At 25.3% G+C, this 21,000-nt stretch overlaps 3 protein-coding genes across 3 annotated transcripts; 2 read left to right on the top strand and 1 right to left on the bottom strand.

Annotated features, from left to right (window-relative positions):
* Positions 1-575: 575 nt before the first annotated feature.
* LOC132917767 (vesicle-trafficking protein SEC22a-like) lies at positions 576-6,687 on the top strand. Its single transcript, XM_060978656.1, has 5 exons — positions 576-1,064; positions 2,781-2,944; positions 4,626-4,805; positions 5,199-5,323; positions 5,700-6,687. Exons 1-5 carry the CDS (start codon positions 874-876, stop codon positions 5,961-5,963), a joined length of 924 nt encoding a protein of 307 aa, XP_060834639.1. The 5' UTR covers positions 576-873; the 3' UTR covers positions 5,964-6,687.
* Positions 6,688-9,378: 2,691 nt separating this feature from the next.
* LOC132918014 (uncharacterized) lies at positions 9,379-12,956 on the bottom strand. The gene is made up of 10 exons (XM_060979066.1): positions 12,592-12,956; positions 12,018-12,116; positions 11,850-11,957; positions 11,532-11,648; positions 11,356-11,454; positions 11,156-11,207; positions 10,900-11,018; positions 10,721-10,804; positions 10,165-10,588; positions 9,379-10,089 (listed from the first exon to the last, which is right to left on the bottom strand). The coding sequence occupies exons 1-10, from the start codon at positions 12,625-12,627 to the stop codon at positions 9,626-9,628; spliced, it is 1,602 nt and encodes a 533-aa protein (XP_060835049.1). The 5' UTR covers positions 12,628-12,956; the 3' UTR covers positions 9,379-9,625.
* Positions 12,957-13,266: 310 nt separating this feature from the next.
* LOC132917646 (large ribosomal subunit protein eL43) lies at positions 13,267-15,256 on the top strand. Its single transcript, XM_060978478.1, has 3 exons — positions 13,267-13,416; positions 13,637-13,765; positions 15,061-15,256. The coding sequence occupies exons 1-3, from the start codon at positions 13,414-13,416 to the stop codon at positions 15,205-15,207; spliced, it is 279 nt and encodes a 92-aa protein (XP_060834461.1). The 5' UTR covers positions 13,267-13,413; the 3' UTR covers positions 15,208-15,256.
* The last annotated feature ends 5,744 nt before the right edge of the window (positions 15,257-21,000 follow it).

Raw genomic sequence — 21,000 nt, 5'->3', positions numbered from 1 at the left:
TACATTCTGTTTTATAATTTACAAGTAGGTATAATAAATAGTTTTATAACATTAAAAAAATTATACTTAGTACCTACTGAATAGGTAGGTGCTTACTGTTTACCGTAATCACAGTAATTTCAATGTATATATTATATATTGCTTTTAACTGGAATTGTTGTTTATTATGATTTTCTATAGGACATATTATTTATTTATACATAACTATGTATAGCCGTATATAAGTACGATTTTGTACACGATTAAAGATATTTTCGTGATTTAGTATGATTTTTGTTTATAACCTGTATGCACATTTTAATTCCAAATTCTAAGGAACTAAATGTCGATTTAAATTCAAAATCCTTCATGATAAGTATATATAAATATATTTTTATATATTATTTGGCCCATAAATTAAATAGCTTTTCTTCTCTCAGCTTGAAATCCTTCTTAAATCAAGTATTATGGTTGCTCTTTGATATTATTGTGTTTTAGAGACGGGCGTGGTAGAACTGAGTCGGTGAAATGTTATCATTTTGATAAGATTAGGTACTGATAATAGCCACGAAAACTATAACAAATTAATAATACTAATACTGCTACTGCATAGTGCATAGTGCATACCTATATTAAAGTACCTAGTAGTATAGATATTATTATAAGCAAATTAGTTATTATTTATTACCATTGAGTATACAAATATAAAATATAAATTCTACAATACTTGCCAAATGTTATTAATTATTAGTTATTAGTTAATACTTTTTTGTTTTGAATTATAGTGCTCAATCTAACCGTTAAAATATATACCTATAGTAATACAAATTTCTGTTGTCAATTAATAATGCACTCGTTTTAAGCGTGAAACCGGTAGTGTGTCAACTTTGGGATATGATTTTATATGCTTTAATTTTAAGAAGCCGGGACCTCCTACCACTGACGTCCACTACCAATTACCATTGTAGTAATGGCGAGAGTGCCATTGACTTGAAATTAATTAACAAGATTGTAAAGAATGTTTTAAAGAAAAATGATATGCCCAAAAACAAATGTTTCCTTCGCACCAATGACAAGATTTACTAGTATGTATATATTTTTTTAAATATTTGAATGACTCAATCAAAAATAAGCATATCTAGGTTTATAAATATTATTGTCTTAAATATGTATTTAAAATATTAACTAAATTTAATGCTTAAATATTTACTGATTAATGACTGTGGGTAAAATATCCACAACTATCTATTTATTATTTTCTTCATAAGCATAACTTGGACTCTTCACGTGGGTGCAAAAATAATTTTTGCAAATCTCTACACATTTTCATAATCTTATTTAAATGCAATTTTTATAATAAAACTGTTTTATCATTTTTACAACCATTTTTATATTTTACCACCATAATATATACCATAAGTCTTACACCAAACAATAATAAAATTGACTAATTAACTAATGGCATAGTTCAGTTGGTCGTGTGGGCAGTAACCCCCCAAGTTATGCCCATGATTTTTATTACTATAAAAATAATAATATTAAATATTCAACAATATATTCGGGTTTTTGTTTTGATTGATTGAATTAATCTTTTAATGTCTAATTTTTTTTTTATATTATGAATGTATTATTATATTTTTTCTTTAATAATGGAGTTATTCAAAATCTGATATTTGGAATTTTCAAATACTTAAAATTTTTTATACCATTTAGAAGAATGTCAACACAACATTTGTTTCCTCGCCTAGACCTATGTAAAAAACAAAATGGAATCTTTTAAAATTGTTTATTTTTTTATGATTTTTGAGTAGTTGACTTATCACAAAAATTATTGAGGATAATATTTTGTAATGTTTAACTTATTGGTTTTAATTTTATTATTATTTGACTTTTAATTCAACTTTATGAATTTGTCTTTTATTTAAACTTAAATGAATTTTAAATTGTTCTAAGACAATATAAAGACTAAAATTTAGCACAACAAAAAATCAGTTTTTTTTATGGTTTTGATATTAAATATAGTATATATATTATAAAATTTGTAAAAATTGATTTTTATCTAACATTGCTGAAAAACATAAAAAAAACTGATTTTTTGTTGTGCTTCGGCCAGAGAGAAAAAACTAATGGTGGGTTGATAGTAGGATATAAACTTCTGTTTTTTAAACAATTACAATAGTAAATAGAGTTATTGAAATTTAAGTTTAAAGGATAATGGTCAGTGTCTATAGCCCAGGGATCAAATCTTTATCTAATATATTTTATAAATATAAACAATTCACTTGATAACTTTCAAATTAAAAATTTGTAAAGCCCTTTTTAAATATTTTAACAAATAGATTATGTACACTTATATGTTTTTCTAATTAATGTCTTTAATATACTACCTATTTTTAAAAATTAATAGTATTACAAAGTTTAAGTAAAAAAATATAAATGCATAATAGATAAGTATTTTTCACAAAGTAAAACACAAGATACTTTTGTATCTACTTTTCATTAAATTTTAAATTTGCTTTTTTATATTATTATCTGATTATCAAGCAGAAAAATTAATTTTTATAATTTGTGCAAAACATTTTTATTTTAAGGATGTGTAAAATACAAATTATATTTTTAAAACAGCTAAAATCTTCCACTTTGATTGTGTGATGTTATTTTAAGGAAGAATTGTATTTATGCATATTAAATCACATTGACTATTTTATTTTTTATAATAGTAATGAGCTATAACTAATTAGGTAATAAATTAACAATTTTAAATATTATAATACTTACCTTTTTAATTTTTTTTGTTTTAGCTTTTTACCATGTTTAAATATAATTTGCATGGCCATGTGCATTCCTTCATATCCTCAAGTTTTAGCCTACAGCTTTTTAGAAGAACTAGCTGGAGAGTTTACAAAAAAATATGACCGTTTCAAAGTTGAACAAGCTTTGAGGCCCTACAATCTTATTGAATTTGGTAATATGTTTAAAATATTTTATGTTTCAACATTTTTTATGTATCTAAAAATGTAGAAAAAGTCTATAAACATACAATCAAATACCTTAAAAATGCAAGTATACAATAAAAATTGAATTCAAATTTTGACTGGGTTTATTATTAAAAAAAAACAACAGTTTTTGATCTAATCCATCTAATTTTTTTTACACACAGTTAATGTATTTAAGTTGCCATTTTAATCTCACAAACTTAAAAAATACTTTCCCAAATTTGCAAACATCATAACATGTATCCACAAATTACTAACATTAAAAAATTAAAAATTCTGCATTTTTAAAAATATAAAATATTGTAAGTAATCCTTAGTATTGAAAAGTCAGTTATATTATATTGTCATTATTAAGAATATTTTAGAAACTTAGAATATTATCCATGTATACGAATATTGTGTTCAGCTAAATAGATTCAAGTATACAAGGTGATTCTTTTATCATTGGACATTGTACACTCATTATTTCAAAAAGTATTCATGTTTTTGAAAACATTTTTTTACATAGTTTCAAACTGTTAAGAAAACACCATTGTTATTAAAAAATTATATTTTTAAATATTTTTTATCCTTATATTTTTTTTAAGTTTTTTACTTTTTTGAATGACAACATAGTTTTAATTTCATATTCAAAGCACAATAATTTTCTGAGTATTTTGATACATTAAAATCAAATTTAGAGCGAATAGTTTATGAGTTATAACTTATAAGTATTTAAAGTTTGATGTGCGGATTGGAGTGGTACGGGGTTACCCCGCAAAATGTTCGTCCACTACTCCACTTGTCTAAACTTTAAATACGTATAACTCATAAACTACTCACCCTAAATTTGATTTTTATGTATCAAAATACTCATAAAATCATTCTGCTTTGGAATATGAAGTTAAAACTATGTTGTCATTCAAAAAAGTAAAAACTTATAAACTATAAGGATAAAAAATATTAAAAATATAATTTTTTAATATAAACGTTGTTTTTTAACTACTTGAAACTATGTAAAAAAAATGTTTTCAAAAACATGAATACTTTTTAAAACAATGTGTGTACAATGATAAAAGAATCACCTTGTATAATAATTATTGTGCATTATATAATATTTGAATTAAGTAGTCCCAATAATCCTTCTTACTATAAATTATAATGTTTTTTAATTTCTATGGTCCACACATAAAAAAATTCTTTAAATATCAAAATTAAAATTATAAGTCAGGTTAAATTTTCTTATGTATGAATATAGTTTTGTGATTAAAAATCATTTTCTTTGACTACACTAAAAAAAAAAAAAGTTCTTTTAACTATAAAAACTAACTAAGATATTAATATATAGTTTAATTTAAAAATAGTATATTGCCTATTGGTACTGAGTACCGACCAAGTGCATGGTTTATTAATACACAGTGTAACCTCGATAAGTTAAAAGCCTTGATAAGTCAAAATAAATGCCATTCCCTTACGAAAATCTCGGTTACTCAAAATAAAAACTCTAGATAACTTGGACTTTTTGAGTTATGAATATTTTTTCCTGAAAAGTTGATAACTTAAAAATTTAGATAAGTTGAAAAAACTGCATTTGAATTTTGATTTATTGATTGAGGTTCCACTGTATTTACATTAAATCATATTCTTACACTATGTATTTATATCATTTAGATACTACAATACATCCTATTCAACAAATGTATAATAAACCTCAACAACTGACATCCAGAATAAATTTAGCTGAAATTACTCGTGATATCACATTAGATCCACCTCAAGAAGTATTTATTGTTGAAGAAAATTCCAAGAATAATATTCATACACCACAAGTTATTCCTCCGACTGTTCGAGGTAAATTTCAAATTAATATTTAAGTCTGATAATAAATTTAGATCTGTTTAGGTGTAATAGAATACTTAGAAATAAAAATAATATAGTTTGTTATTTACAATATATATTTATTATATTTGAATTACGCAATTAAACATTTTATTTTTAATAGAATTAGAGTATATAAATATAATAACAGTTTATGTATAGAAAATATCCATCAATTTTGTGTAGAAACTGTGTTTGGTACACTAATAATTTCAAAAAGTTTTACTTATATACTCTAATTTGTAATGCGCTTATAATATTGTTGATTAGGTTTATCATTACTAAATACATACTTTTATAAATATTTGGGACTTATAAAAAAATTTTTTTATTAACATCATTTTTATTATTCTGATTTTTTTTCAGTTGGACCACTGCCTACTTTAGAACCTTTATCTTTTATTGACAAAACATCTTTAATTTTTACTATATGTTTAATTATTCATAGTATTGTCGTAGTAATGGATACATGGAGGAGTTGGACAACTGAGGTGTGTAATATTTTTAATAATAATGATGGTTTATAAAGTGTAAACAGCACTTTGTATATAACTATACAACTAATTACATTTCAAATAGAAAATAATAATAAAACCAATACTTAGACTTTTTAATTTTGATCTACATACAATACGCTGGGAGGCGGTTTTTTGTCAGTATTACTCATGATAGGGTTTATAAAAGGTGGGAATTATCATGATAAAATTATTATATTTACAGAACTATTATTTACTGTTATACATTTATGAACCATTGATTTGAGTAGTAACTGTCATCCTGCGTGCTCTAATCGAGACGAATTTAATGTAAAACTTACTATAGTTTTAAATTTAATATTATTAAAAATTAACTGGTATACTGTTTCAGGAAGATGACTCACTGGATACTGGTTGGCTTCACTTTTGTAGTATTCTCTTCCGATTATCTCAAATGTATGTTCTTACCCACAAGCAAATGTATAGATGGAAGAAAGGGTGGGCACTGTTCTTAGTATTATTAGTTATAGATTGGTTTCTGTATTTCAATGATGACCTATGGCAGGTGATTTTAGTATATGTCATTACTACACTGACACATACATGCATACTTAGACGAAAAATTGCCATTAAGTTACCACAATATCAAATTTGAACATGAATAAAATATTCAAATATTTAAAAATTTATTTTGTTATGATACTTGAGCATTAAACATAAATTGTTAAACCATTACCCTCCAAAAACATAACAATTTTCTTTTTTATAAAAAAATTGCAATATAAAATAAATATAATCTAATTTTTTCTGAATAATTTATATTTGCTAATATATTATATAATATTGTATTTATTATTATTATTATTGTTTTATTGTGATAATATATTAATTAGATTTTATAAATCTCATGTTCAGATACCTAATTTGTAACAGTATACAATTATAAATCAGTGTTATCAAGGGTAATTGAATATAATATTTTAATAATACTATATATATAGTTTAAATGTATGTATGCTCAGTTACAATATTTCGATTTATTGGAGTTTTTATTCAATAATTTACCTGGTATTGATAAACTAGTCTTGCTTATGGTTAATTCTGAAAGTGGAAAAAATATCGCATTCTTTTCATATACTGCAGAATGTATTTATTAATATTGGATTAATTTTTTTTGTATAAGATGAATTTAAGAATTAATTATATTTTTTTATAACTGTTACTAAGACGTTTATTTTAGATTTCAATTTGTAAAATCAATATATCAGATATTTATGTAAGTATAAGTTTGTAAGGGTGCGTCACAAATATACTTAGTAAACTGTACATGTTTTAATAAATATTGTTAAAAATAAATACATTACTATTTATTATATGTATACAGTTGTTGTCAGATAAATTGAGACGGCAGCTGTACGGTAACAAAAACCCTAGGGTTCTTAAATATTACTACCGAAAATATATCAACAATAGTCTTAATACATTTTAGAACTGATTTTATGCTCTGCTATAGTTTTAGCATTTTATCATGGTTTAAAATTAATTTAAACTTTAAAATATTGGTTTTTTATTTTATTTATCATGCTCTTAAATTATTTTAAATTCAAAACACACCAATATTTGTTCTATAACAATAAAAGCTTCTTATTGTAAGAATGCTTAATTTATTGTTATAATTAATTACTTAAATTATATTCATTACTATAAATTAGCTCTGTTGTTTTATAATTTTTTATTTAGTAGGTAATAATTTTATCCAATATAAATTGTTTAATATTATATTAATATGTATTATTATATATTATTGTTTTTAATTTACTGAAGGTAAATATTATTTAAAATTTAAAACATTATATATATTTTAAGGGAGAATAATTAAATTATTACTTCAAAATATATATATTTTACGGAGGCTGTCATTCCTATTGATTCCGTTATGTAGTTTCAGCGCAATTTAGCAATAAAATTAAATATTCCAATCAAAGTTATAGTGCTTAATCGAGGGACATAAATCTTTATATGTCTACGAATTAATTTTTTCAAGTTTGCTTTCGCATAATTGTCACCTCTTTCTATCCCAATCAATTATGTATTTATGTATTTATATGTATGAACGCGCTATGAGCCCAATAGTACAACACAATTAGTAATGAATAAGAATATTATAACAATAAATAGGTAAACGCTAAACAATACGGCGATTATATACAAATAAAAATAAAACAAAAATTAAACAAAGGTAAAAACAGTAATAACTAATAAGTAATAACAGATTAAGTACTAAAAAATAAAAATAAAACTTTCTAAGAGAAGCATAGGTGCTCGTTACAAATGCGCATCATACATTGGATTGGATTATTTCTACCATAGTTGGTGCTGTGGAAAGGAACAACAAAGGGAGAATTAGACCTTATTAAGCGAGAGGGAACTTTAAAATTAATTAGAGAAAGCAGAGAGGGAGCATCCACACGTCCGTCAATCAGCTTATGCAAAAATACCAAGTTAGCAACAACTCTTCTATCTGCTAGGGACAAGAGTCCAAGTTTATTCATCACTGGCCAATAATCATGTAGTGGATTTGCAAAATAAATGACGCCGAAGAACAAAAACGCCTCTGGACCCTCTCAATGCAAGAAGAGTCTGCTGCCGTAAAAGGATCCCACAGAATGGAAGAATATTCTAAAAGAGGCCGTACAAGGGAGCAATATAAAGCTTTGAGAGAACTAGAGAGCCTAAATTCTTTTGAAGTGCTTATAACAAAGCCGAACATCTTTAATGCACGACAGCAAACAGCCTCAATATGGTAATGAAAATCGAGATTAGGACATAAAAAAATACCCAAGTCTTTCTTCATAGTAACAATATTAATGCTTGACTCGTTTATCAAGTACGTGTAGTGAATAATATTTCTAATACGGGCAAAAGACATAGATTGGCATTTACCTACATTGAAGCTTAGTCCCATAGAATTGAAATTATTTTGATAATTTAAAAAAAAAGGTGGTTTAGGTTTTTAAAATCAATAGATATCTTTATAGTTTTAGTGTTTTGGCACATAAAAGTGTTACATCACTAAAAATCTTTAGATCTGAAACATAACTATTAAACTTACATGTACAGTATTTATGGAAGGCATCATGATTTTACAAAATCATACAGTAGAACCTCGATTAACCGTCAGCCTCGGGACCAGAGCTTTGACGGATAATCGAAAATATGGTTAAGCGAGCATTTTTTTAAATTATTTTTTAGTAATTATGATATACTTAAAATATTTGCACACAAAGAGACTTAAAACGCGAACGAACACACGTATAATATATAACTAACTGACTTTTCAAAAACAAAATGCAATCACTATCACAATTAACTGTTTTTATCTCACCCATAAAATATATATATACATATGTACCTATCTCATATCTAGTAGATATTGCCAGAAAGTTTCAGATTATATATATTATTATTTACTGCAACGCATAAGTAGTCTGTGCAAGTGTGGCCTGACGGTTAATCGGGGGATGGATAATTGAGATAATCGGATAATTCTACTGTACTTTCTTTTTAAATATCACTCGACATTAATACAACCTATAGTAAACAATTAATATAAACTTAAAGTGAACTATTTTAATTACAATTGCTTAAGTGCCATGCAATGAATAATTATGTACGCAGCTCCACAAATTACCAAAGGATGTTAATAAAATGTTCAAAATATAAGTTAAACCTATCCTAGTAATAATTAAAATTAAGTATAATGAACCTAAAACTCATGTAGTCTGTAAAATCTGGACGTAACACAGAAACCAAGTATTAGACAATTACCTCTCTAAAATCAACACACAATCATTATAATATATATATATTAAATTTGGAAAAAGTAATTAATTAGGTACTGCCTAATTTGCTTAACTGTTAAAGCTATAAGAAAACGATAAAAAAATTTGTAACTAAGAAAATATAAAAATTAACATGCTTACTATCAATTAAACTTTTAAATGGTGTACAAAATCTTAAAAACACAGTAAATCTAAGAATCTTAAAAAAAAATAGTAAAATTGAAACAATTTAAATTACTTTCAATCATAATTTTATTTAATATTGTTTTATAAAGGTAAAAAATCATTTAACAAAGATGTTATCTGTAGACATAAAGAATAATGCAGCCTATAATAAAATCAACAGTGGATATAAACTGTTCTCGCTAACAATTAGATTTAATTACAAATAAAAAAAAAATTTTACAAACTACAATTGAATTAAATTAATTAAAGCACCTTTGAAATAAAATAGATTTGCTGTTCAAAAAGCACCTCAACAACAAAAATCATTAAACATTTCATCTTCATCGATTCCTTCAAAAATATTTTGAATAATAGAGATATCATTATTTGAACATTGATCTTCATTTTTTAATTCATTTCTTATTCGTTTGGTTGGTGGTTCTTCTGGAAAATTACTAGAAACACTAGGAACATTTTTGAATAGATTATGAACTACAGGGGTTTTTGGTTTAAAAACTTTTTTAATAGTTGTTGATTGGCCAGGAGTATTATTTGTGATTTGGTAGTTAGCATTTGATGGTAAAGAACTATGATCGGTCAAAATGCTTGGCGATTTTAAATTATTAAGCATATTGGTCCGGTTCTTAATAATTAGTGAATTAGAATTTTTATTTAAAGCTTCCACATTATATGCATTCCATTGCTTGGCTCTATTGACAATTTCATAATTTGTCATATCTGTTGTTCGAGTAATAATTACTCTTTGAACATCCTCTAAAATTTCATAAATCATTATTTCAAATTAGTATATTAATATTTCTTAATATAGTTTATCAATGTCATTCATACCAGAAGAATAACTGTAAATGGCAACTAAATGATCACTAGTAATATTAAGTGTAAATCCTTTAAGTATTTTTTGACATGATACGCCAACATTGGTTAATACTAAAACAGCCCCTAGTTTCAATTGACTGCTAAATTGGTTCCAAACAGCTCTATGAATTGTTCCTCTGATATTTCCTGTTTTGTCAGCAAGTAGAACTGTTGGATCTGGTGATAAACAATCAATTTCTTTTAAAACAGAAACAAAAAATGGTATTTTATCTGTGAAAAAACGACCCGATGCAGTGTGGGGAAGAAGTTTCTGCTTTATCCATGCCACATTAAATTTATCTAACAAAGCATCAACATCGACGGTGAAAAAATCTGATAGAAATTGTTGGTATGGTGATGAAGAAAAAGATAAATCATTTGCTTGAGTGCACAAATTCTAAGTAAAAATCATTAATACAAACCAAAATTAATAAAACATGAAATGTAATATATTATATATAAAATGTTATGAGTAAGTGTCCAAATAATTTAAATTTAACTGTCATTAAAATAGAATAAAGGAAATTACTTCTTCTTTGCTATCGTGTTCATTAACGTTAACTGACATATCCAAAGATTCCAAGTTTGAAGGATCTTCAGAATATAGTTCTTCCTGGAAATAAGATAAAAGAAAACTATATATTTTAAATAAATAACTAAAATATGATTAACAGTTTTAAATTATAAATAAAACTATAAAGTATTTACGTTTTCTGAAAGTAGACCAGCCGGTCCAGGAAATTTTCTAGAAGTACATTTTGGAGTCATTATTTTTACACTAGTAATAGTTGTATTAAGATTACCATTGCAATTTGATTTATTAGAATCTGAAAACAGAAGTTGTACAGTTCAATATAACATATATTAGGATTTATAATAAATGCAAGTCAACAAATAAGATGAATATTTATCATGTTAAATTATTAAAAATTGTATACATCAATTTAAGATTTTTTAAATTTACTTTTTATGTCTGAAGACTTAAACTGATCATTTCCAGAGTCGACAATTGAAACCTGAAATAAGCAATATAGAGAATTGTATTTCATATTTAATAAATATGGATTTATGAAATATAATTTAAGGATAATAATATTATGATAAATATGATTTAAATATCAATTAATTAAAAAATATAATAATAATGTTTTCATAGAAAAAAACCTCATTACGATCATCATTTAAATCAAATTTAGCTCTACAGTCATTGTAATTTGATGGACTCATAGCACCTTCTATTATACTGGATGTGTTGAAAAAAGCCTGAAACAAAAGTAATTTAAAAATAAATAATTTAAATGCATACTACCAACTATATATTTAATATATTAATATATTACTTCGTCGTCAGAATCAAAATCATCATCAAAATTTAATTTAATATTATTTGGCTGACTTTCATTGAGTGATTTTGTAATTTCTGGTTTGGATTGGGTTTTAAGCATATTTTGCAAAATCTTGAAAATAAATAGAATCAATAAATATGATATCATTTTTATTTTTTAAATAGAAAAACTTTAATTTTTCTTTTAGTTTTGAGGTTCTAACTAAATTAATATTGATTTACTGTAGTTATATGAAGTATTAAAAACAAAATATATTGACATTTTTATCTTAGTACTAATAGCGTATGCCATATAAATATAATATAAACTTACATCATTATTCTTTTTTTGTTCTTTTGTTGTATTTTTAATTTTTAATTCAATATTTTCAGAATGTGAAGATTCCAATTCAAAAACTGAATTTGATACATTAAGAAATATCTGAAAAATAAATATAGTATGTAAATACAAAATAATTATATCGAAAATAAGTTACTATACTTCATCATCGTCTTCAAAATTTGAAGTAACAGGATTTGAATTTGATGATATTATTGGTGATCTATTAATGTCAGTTGGCATCTGAGTATTAAGAAATACCTAAAAAAATTAGATACTAATAAGTTATTTCTTAATGTAAGTGTTGTAATAAATATTAACTGCCTGATATAATTATGAGTAATCTCTATATTTTAAGTTATTGTAATTGTCTATTATTATTATTTTAAACATTATTGTAATCACAAATGTGTAACGTTAAATGTCAATAGGACCATATAATAAATTAAAATAAAATATATTCTACACATTATATATAAATATAATCAAATATAAATGTATAAATGTAGGATCGGCCTGGGTACCTGAGGGCCCAAGCAGGAATTATTTTATGAGGCCCAATAATTTTATACTGTATTTTGGGGTAACACAGTACAAGGGCCCAGGAACTATAATAGGGCAAGGGCCCAGGCAGGAATCCCAGCCCTCGCCAGACTGACCATGTATAAATTTATATTCGCTTTATATTCAATTTTAATCACAACTATAATTTTTATAATATATAAAATAGATTTACTTCATCATCTAAATCAAAATCTTCAAGTTCAAACATGTTAAAGATAAATCGCTTATATCTGTCACAACAAATTATCACATTTTAATGGTTATCAAAAATGTATTAAATGTACATTGTACTGTATTTTATCCTTTCATAGTAAAAAGCAAAAACAATTAATAATTTAATTAAGAACTAATTACTGTAAGTTCTACACTTCCACAACAATTTAAAATATTTTTTAACAGCAAGTTGCTGTTTCTCAGCTGTTTATATTTTGGAAGTTGTAACTTTTTAGATAATAAATATCCAGATCACACAATTGAATCAACTTCACCATCATAAGTAAAATATTTATTATTATTTTTTTGTGACATTTTAAAAACATTATTATAAAATCCCGCTAAGATAAATGTTGATAACGATTAAATAGAAGATGATAATGTATTATCTTGTGCTAAAATACAGTTATACCACAACTTATTATTCTGTGACATAATTCGTTAAATTTTAACCCCACGTCACAATTTTATTTTTTTGTAAAACTGTTATAATCATGAACTTTTAATTTTAATTAAAAATGCATTATCCAAAGTATTTTAATACATTTAAAAAAATCTAAACTATGACATAAAAATAAAAATAAATTGAAAATCATTTTTATGAAATATTGTACTGTGTATATATTTTATCGTTTCGTGGGAACACTGACTGTTAAATTTTTTAACCTCACAAAATGTACAATCACAAAATCTCTTTCCTTAGCTAACTCTTCTCGTTAGTGTTATTTTGTTCCATTAATTTATTTACTTGTACTTGAAAGAGGACTTCACCGCCGTCAAAATGGTATGTTAATCCAAATTTATCTAAATAATCGTTCAAGTAAAACCTATTAAACCTCTGTATTGAATAATTCACAGTATTTTCAATGATGGCGATGTATTAGATTTTTACTTGTTCAACTTGTATATGTTTTTAATTGAACAAGACAAAACTCAACTATAGTCATATAATTATTGTATTATTTTTTACTATTTCCTATTAATAAATTATTTTATTTTTACAGGCCAAACGTACAAAGAAGGTAGGAATTGTAGGTAAATATGGTACCCGATATGGTGCCTCGCTGCGTAAGATGGTCAAGAAAATTGAAATCACCCAGCACAGCAAATATACCTGTTCATTCTGCGGAAAGGTAAAGATATTTCAATCTTATCGTACTTAATTGATATCAATAAAATGAATATGGTTTAATTATGTTTAAAATAGTGATCTGTTAAAAAAGAATTATTTCTCTGGTAATATCAAATCAATTATAGGTGTTCTAATTTCCTTAAAATTAAATTTATAATGTTGAATTACCTAAACGTTATTTTAATTTCGAGTAAATTACTGTTAAGATAAAAGCTATGTCTAGATACCCGATCATGGTCAGTAAAATAAACAACAGCTGTCCACTGTCAACAAATTGAAGCTATTGAATATTTTATTTTTAAAACTAAAAGCATATTAAGGAGTTAAAATGTATAATATTCTTTATCCAGGGTTATCAGTTTTATTGTTGTTCAAGATCCTCCTTTAATACTCACAAAATAGTTTTTAATTTTATATTCTTTAAATTATTTTGGAAATAAGAATATCATATATGATAGGTATATAGTTTACTCCATGAGTCAAACTTATATCATTTAGCATCATTCTGACAAATAACTGGTAGCTATTGACTATAATTTTTAAATCAACAGAGTATCAAAAGATTATAACACAGATTATGTTATATTATTCAAATTAGGTCAATTAATATGTAAATAAAGAAAATACAAAATAAGTACCTTTATCATTCAAATAAAAGCGGTTTATTTGTGTACAGTCAAGTATTCCTCATCTTACTGTCCGTGATCATTTAGATATAGTATTAATTAATCCATTTTACTGAAAGTTACAAATTAATTATATTTAAATATGTTGGTATAATTATTTGTCTTTGTTAAGATTGTTTATATTATTTTGGTATGGGGAGGGCCATACTCGGAACTCACTGGAGTTTTACTTGTTTAATATATTAAATCAGACCAAATAATATTTTTATATACATTAAGATCATTCTACGATTACTATATGTACAGTTTTTTAAATTACTATATTTACATAAATGTACAGTGGAATCACTGGTATGCAACAGGATAATTTATAAATAAAGATAATTATTCAATTAAATTAACATAAAATTAGTATTATAATATTTACAATTATAGATCTTGGTGTATTCTAGAATAGGGTAATATCTTAGTAAATCATGAAGAAAATATAATTAAAATAAGATAATATTTCGATCTATTTTAATTTAAAATATAACTGCATGGTCTCATTTGTATAATTTGTAAATTTTGTTGTATTAAGGTTTTTTAATGTTATGATAGTTAAAACAACTATTGGTTTATAATATATATATATATATATTAATGCCTTTATTTACCTAATTTTTTATAGGAATCTATGAAGAGAGCTTGTGTAGGAATTTGGTCATGCAAACGGTGTAGAAGAACTGTAGCAGGTGGAGCTTACGTATATTCTACAACAGCTGCAACTACTGTAAGATCCGCAATCAGACGTTTGAGGGAAGTGAATGACTTGTAATTTCCAACATTTGATCATTATCTAATATAAGGACATTAAAAAAAAAGCATTTGTTTCATTTTTTTCTTTATCCTTTGAAATTAATTTGTAAAAACTATTTATGATCATCTTTATTGAGTTTAGTTTTTATATTTTAATACAGATAAAATCTTGAGTGGGTAATATTTATCTAAAATAAAACTTAGCTATAGTTTTAGAAAGTATTTATATTTCTAATTAATTTTTTATTTTATTTCTTGTTTTAAAAAAACCTATTACTATTACAATTAAGTTTCAAGTATCTTAAACTTGGAAATTATTTAAGCGGTCTAGACATATATTTATACATAAATGCTTTGAAATGCAAAACTTTGATAGGTTAAATGATGGAATTTGGGGGGTGGCCAACAAATGTAATCAATTTAGGTTCTTCTTTGATTTTTATGTCATATACATTATGTATTAATTTTATGAATGTTAGGAAAATATGGCAGCTATTATATAAATACAGAATTTTTTTAGAAGCCTTAGTTGTAATTTACATAATATTTGCTAATTTGATTTATATACAAAATATTGGTGTACAATTGTTAAGGTATGAACAATTAACAGCTGTCTATTATGAAAATTGATATTGATAATACTTCTCTAACAAAACCACTAAAGTAATATCAAAATGGTCAATCATTAGTTTTGACATTTAAATGCTTGATGTTTCATAAATTATATTAACAAGTCGACTTGAAGTGCTTTTTAATGGTTAAACATACTTCATATTAAGTTATAACAAAAAGTAATAAGCATATGATTGTTATCAAAATATTATTTTACTTGAGTTTAAATAACTTTTATATTGATAATAATTTCAACATTACATTTTTTGACAAATGATTATATATTATAACGTATTGCTGTGTGTTCAGTTAAATATGTGTATTTTTATTATATTTATTTGTAATGTGCGGTAGTGATAACTAGGTCTAACTATTTTACTTAACTAATGATTGTTTATTCTAATAAGAGGGCAAATTTTCTAAGGCAATAGATGAGTAACACCAGGAGCAAGTATATTGCACGAAACCATGGCTCTCGGAATAGGAAAGATTTTTAAATAATGTATGCTGTTTAATGGCAAGTAAAACATAGTAGTAGTTTGATTATTATAGGTTGGAATGTTAAATGGAATATTTTGTAATAAATAAGGAATGTAGTTTTTTGATTATATAGAAAATAAATGTCAACTAATTCACGTCCAGAGACAAAGGTTTAGGGGTCTTATTGATGTTTAATCACCCCAGGGACATGTGCAGAAAAAAGTGTTGGGAGGTGTTTTTGAAAATCAGTTATTGTCATTTCTATAATCCTGAAAATTTAAATTATGGTTTTGGGTTAAACTTAGGTCTCTAATAAATGAGACTGTCACTGAAATAAGTTAGTTTATTGTTGTTTACACAATATTTAAGTTGAATATGTTCATGAATCATGAGATCTATAAAAACACATCAAGTAGCATTTATTAAAATCTCATGCCTTAAGCCAACATGGAAATGTCTATTACTGTGCTGGTAGGTAAGAGTCAGTATGCTCAAGGAGTTTTATCAATATTTATTCGGAATTAGGCTAATGATGTTTGGAAAATGAGGAGACTGGTACATTTTAATGTATTTGGGTATGTTATGCTATATAATGTGGTAGGTACCACTGTACCAGCAGTGTTTGGAAGAAACGAATTCCTTTTTAAGAAAATACACGTTGAACGAATTTTTTATTTTAAGAAAAAAGAACGAAATTTTTCGTTTCTTTCTAGTTTTAATTAAAAAAAATATAATTGAAATTGAAATTTATTTTTTCTTAGTTTGTGAATTGCCAATATTAGTGATTGTTAGGTTATCGATTATCGACATTAATTGTTACAACAATATAGACTAAATGATGAACTTTTTTAAAAATTAGTTCTTATTCTTTAACAAAACCAAATTAGTAATTACATTATATTACAGTCTATTTTTATTTAATATTAATTTGTATCGTTTAATAAATATTAATAAAAGAAAAAAAACTAAAGTAATTATTATTTATTATACTATATCCTAAAATAACTAAATCGTAAATTATAAATTATAAAAAGATGTATACTTAAAAAGTTAACTCAAAAATTAATAACTAACAACGCTATTTAATTGGTTATTATATGAATATTTTTATTTTTTCATTTAGCCAGTATTATTATTTCTATAAAATATAAAGTGTATATACATGAAGAAAATGATGATTAAATAAGAATTTTTATTTTATTTGGAACTAAAAAAGGAATTAGTTCATTTTATTAAGGAACGAACTCTTTTTTTTTTTTTTAATACGAGGAATAGAACGAATTCCTTTTTATAAGGGACTTGCCGAACACTGGATACCAAGGTAAATATATGTAATAAATAGTAATTACTAATAATACCTACCTAATTATTCTATATCAATATCATTGTTGTCTTATTGATTTTCTCTATCTCACATGATAAAACATTCATTTATTACTATTGTGTCTGTTGTAGTTTTTTATTTATTTAAATTTTAATTGCAAGTTGCATTTTTTCCGAATGTCCCAAAATATTATTTTTCATAGTCTCCATTTTTCTATCTTTAAATCATTTTTGGGACATTTTTTAAACCATATTTTTTTTTTGTATTTTATAAGTATAAATTCGAAAAAAAATTAACCATAAATTATATAATTATGTAAATAAAAAAATAAGTATATGTAATTAAATAATTTAGGTATTTTGCTTTGTATAATATTATTTGTATTAGGTATGTATATTATTATACATTTAGGTATCTCTATGTACCAGACACTAGAGAGTAGACAGTAGCAATAGTAACTGCATAACGAACGATCAAACAAAAGTAATTTTTGTCACGAACACTGAGTAGATAGATATAATACGACTAAGTTTTTTATTACTATATTTAAACCAATTTTCATTATAATTTTGTAATATTACTAATATCAGTGCATTAAGTAGTATTTTTAAAGGTATTATTCTTGATTTTTAGAATATTAAAATCCATGCCATAATAATATTAATATTTTATGAGTTTATGACATAAGTAGATACGATTTTAAGGGCCGTACAATAGGACAAGAGCTTTAGGGCGCTGAACGCAAAACTATGTTCGTTTTATTTAATATACAGTATCATCTTCAATTTGGTAAAATTTTACCTACTGGAATATAAAAATATTTCAATCTAAAAACTAATCAGTTTCTATTCATGCATTAAAAAATAAATAAATAAAGTTTAAGTTTTGTACATAAGTGCATGATAAATAAAGATAAACTTTTTTTTTTTTTTATTAAGAATAAAGGCTTCAACAGCTAGGTCATTACTCATTAGCCTGCGGTTGTATTTAAATTATTGTTTGTAAGTAATTTAGCTATAATTTGAGATTACATGGTTGTGAGATAAGTAGTTTTACATTATTAAATAATAAATATTTACATTATATTATATTATATAGTTAGTTGTGTAGTTTTGCTTAATATTAAATTTTTATGTCGATGCCGATTGGTTGAGGATATTTCTTGCGTTTAAATATAACGGGCAATCTAAGACTTTGTGCTTGATTGTGAGCGGTTCGTTGCATTGGCTACAGAGAGGTAACCTCAGAGGTTGTTCTTCATGTTTTATGATATGTATGTGTGTGAGGTTAGTATGACTTATTAGTTATTCTTGTTCTTGTGTTAATAACTTCTAGAGGCATTGGGCTGAGTATACCATTGAGTTATTTTTTTTTTTTATTAATTTTAATTTGTTTGAGATAGGTATTTCATCCCAGGATGTTTGCCACATATTGGTAGTGTGTATGATTATGCTTCTTTTTATGTCTTGGTGGTATGGAAGAGTTGTAATGGATGAGGATGAGGTCGAGGTGATTGCCTCGTTTGCCAGTAAATGCGCTTTTTCATTTCCTGGGGTTCCTATGTGAGAAGGAACCTACATGAATTAAACAGTTTTTTGGGTTGAGGTGATGATGTTATGGATTTGGTAAATTATCTTATTAAAGGGGTTCGGTGCTTTGATGGCTATAAGGGCGCTTAAGGAGTCGCTGATTATTAAAACTTTATTTGAAAACATTGACTTTGCGAATATTAATGCTTCTTTAATAGCTTGGGTTTCCGCTGTGAAGACGCTGGCTTCAAAGAGCAGTGTGAAATGTTTTGCAGTATTGCTTGTGTAGTAAGCAATTCCTACTAAAGTGCCTAAAGATAAACTTGTAGGTACACGGTATGCAATTCGGACAGACCCCACTAAGAGTTGGCATGCAATTTGGACATTTCAATTTATGTTTATCTTTTTGGCATGCAATTCGGATGCACCGATTATAATCTACCTAACTGGAATAACAAATGAGGCGATTACATTAATTTACATGCAGTTCCCCATCGTAGCATACCTATCTACAGACTACAACACCGTATATGTTTATAATATTTTGTGATTGAAAACGAATTTCGTAATTTTCGACGTTCTGTGCGTTCTTATATTATTAATAAATAATATTTTCTCCCATTAAATACATCGAAGAACGAGACGATTCGTTTCAAAACCCTAAAAGCTTCTTGTACCTACATAACAAAAAAATAACCTAATATTTTGTATTCTAGAGTATGGCAGTGTGCCAGTGTCCTTTGGGATCCCACAATTCCCACCTGCTCAAACTTAAAACATGTTTGACATTTTTGCGAGCTACGGTGGTTATAGCCTTATAGGCTAAACCGCTAAATCATTGACTTAATATAAATTATGATTTAATCAATGGGCTAAACAGTAAACACTTGCTGGAGATCAGCTGCAGTTGTCCGAAATATGATAAAAAAGAAATATCGAATAAGACTCCAAAAGTAAGAGTGTAATACCAAGCATCGGACAAAAAGTATTTTTTAATATAATATTACATTATTACATAGTGATCATTCACTATTATTATATTGATAAAAATGAATGAATTAATTTTTTTTAGTTTGATAAAAATCAAACAATAAGCCATTTTCGAAGTTCCTAAGTTTTTTAAAGTTGAAATTATAAAATTAAATTTTATGAATTCTGTATGTATACTATACAGTTTAAGTTTTATCCGTTTTTTATAATTATTTTTTTTTTTTAAATAAAGACTATCTTTCAATCGTGTTTATTTTCGATAATCGATACAATGATTTTTTTGTTATTTATTTATTTGTCTACTACGATAATGATTTTATTATTATTTTTGGTGATTTAAACATATATTTAATTCAAAAACATAATCAAATAATGTAATAATTAAATAGGGTAACCACATAAATAAAAAAAAAGTTTTATAATAAAACTTGAAAATTTTGTGGAGACAACAAATTCAATGTCATTGTATCTCTGCCTAATTTCACGTTTCGTACTGTTATAATACGTCCTTACTTCTAATCTTCAATGACATAATTGGGTGTCGTATTCCCCCGTTACCTTTTTATTTTATTTTTTAAAAAAGACTGGTCAACTACATTTATTTACTGATTTAACAATAAATATTATTGTATATTAGTGAATATTTTGTTATCATTTGTTTCCGTGTCACATGCGTAGGTACTAGGTACCTACATACATTTATTGCACTGAAATGAGATGCTTATTATAAATATAATTTATTTTTTTATGGGGGAGGAGGTTATAGTTACAATGTAAAAATATGTTATCCCCCTCCCTTTTACCTTTACAAATATAACCAAATTACGCCACTGCTCACCCTTATCCTGACTAATTGCAAGTTCTTGACCCATAAGTC

The sequence above is a fragment of the Rhopalosiphum padi genome, chromosome 1 (assembly GCF_020882245.1).
Source record: "Rhopalosiphum padi isolate XX-2018 chromosome 1, ASM2088224v1, whole genome shotgun sequence".
Classification (NCBI taxonomy): Eukaryota; Metazoa; Arthropoda; class Insecta; order Hemiptera; family Aphididae; genus Rhopalosiphum; species Rhopalosiphum padi.
This window is presented reverse-complemented; position numbering and strand designations above follow the sequence as displayed.

Coding starts and splice junctions, on each gene's coding strand:
- LOC132918014 (XM_060979066.1), bottom strand. CDS start 12,627: ATGTTTGAACTTGAAGATTTTGATTTAGATGATGAA. Junction 11,958..12,017: donor ATTTTGAAGACGATGATGAA/GTATAGTAACTT, acceptor TTTATTTTTCAG/ATATTTCTTAATGTATCAAA. Junction 10,805..10,899: donor CTGGTCTACTTTCAGAAAAC/GTAAATACTTTA, acceptor TCTTATTTCCAG/GAAGAACTATATTCTGAAGA.
- LOC132917767 (XM_060978656.1), top strand. CDS start 874: ATGATTTTATATGCTTTAATTTTAAGAAGCCGGGACCTCCTACCACTG. Junction 2,945..4,625: donor CTACAATCTTATTGAATTTG/GTAATATGTTTA, acceptor TATATCATTTAG/ATACTACAATACATCCTATT. Junction 5,324..5,699: donor GGAGGAGTTGGACAACTGAG/GTGTGTAATATT, acceptor ATACTGTTTCAG/GAAGATGACTCACTGGATAC.
- LOC132917646 (XM_060978478.1), top strand. Junction 13,766..15,060: donor CCTGTTCATTCTGCGGAAAG/GTAAAGATATTT, acceptor AATTTTTTATAG/GAATCTATGAAGAGAGCTTG.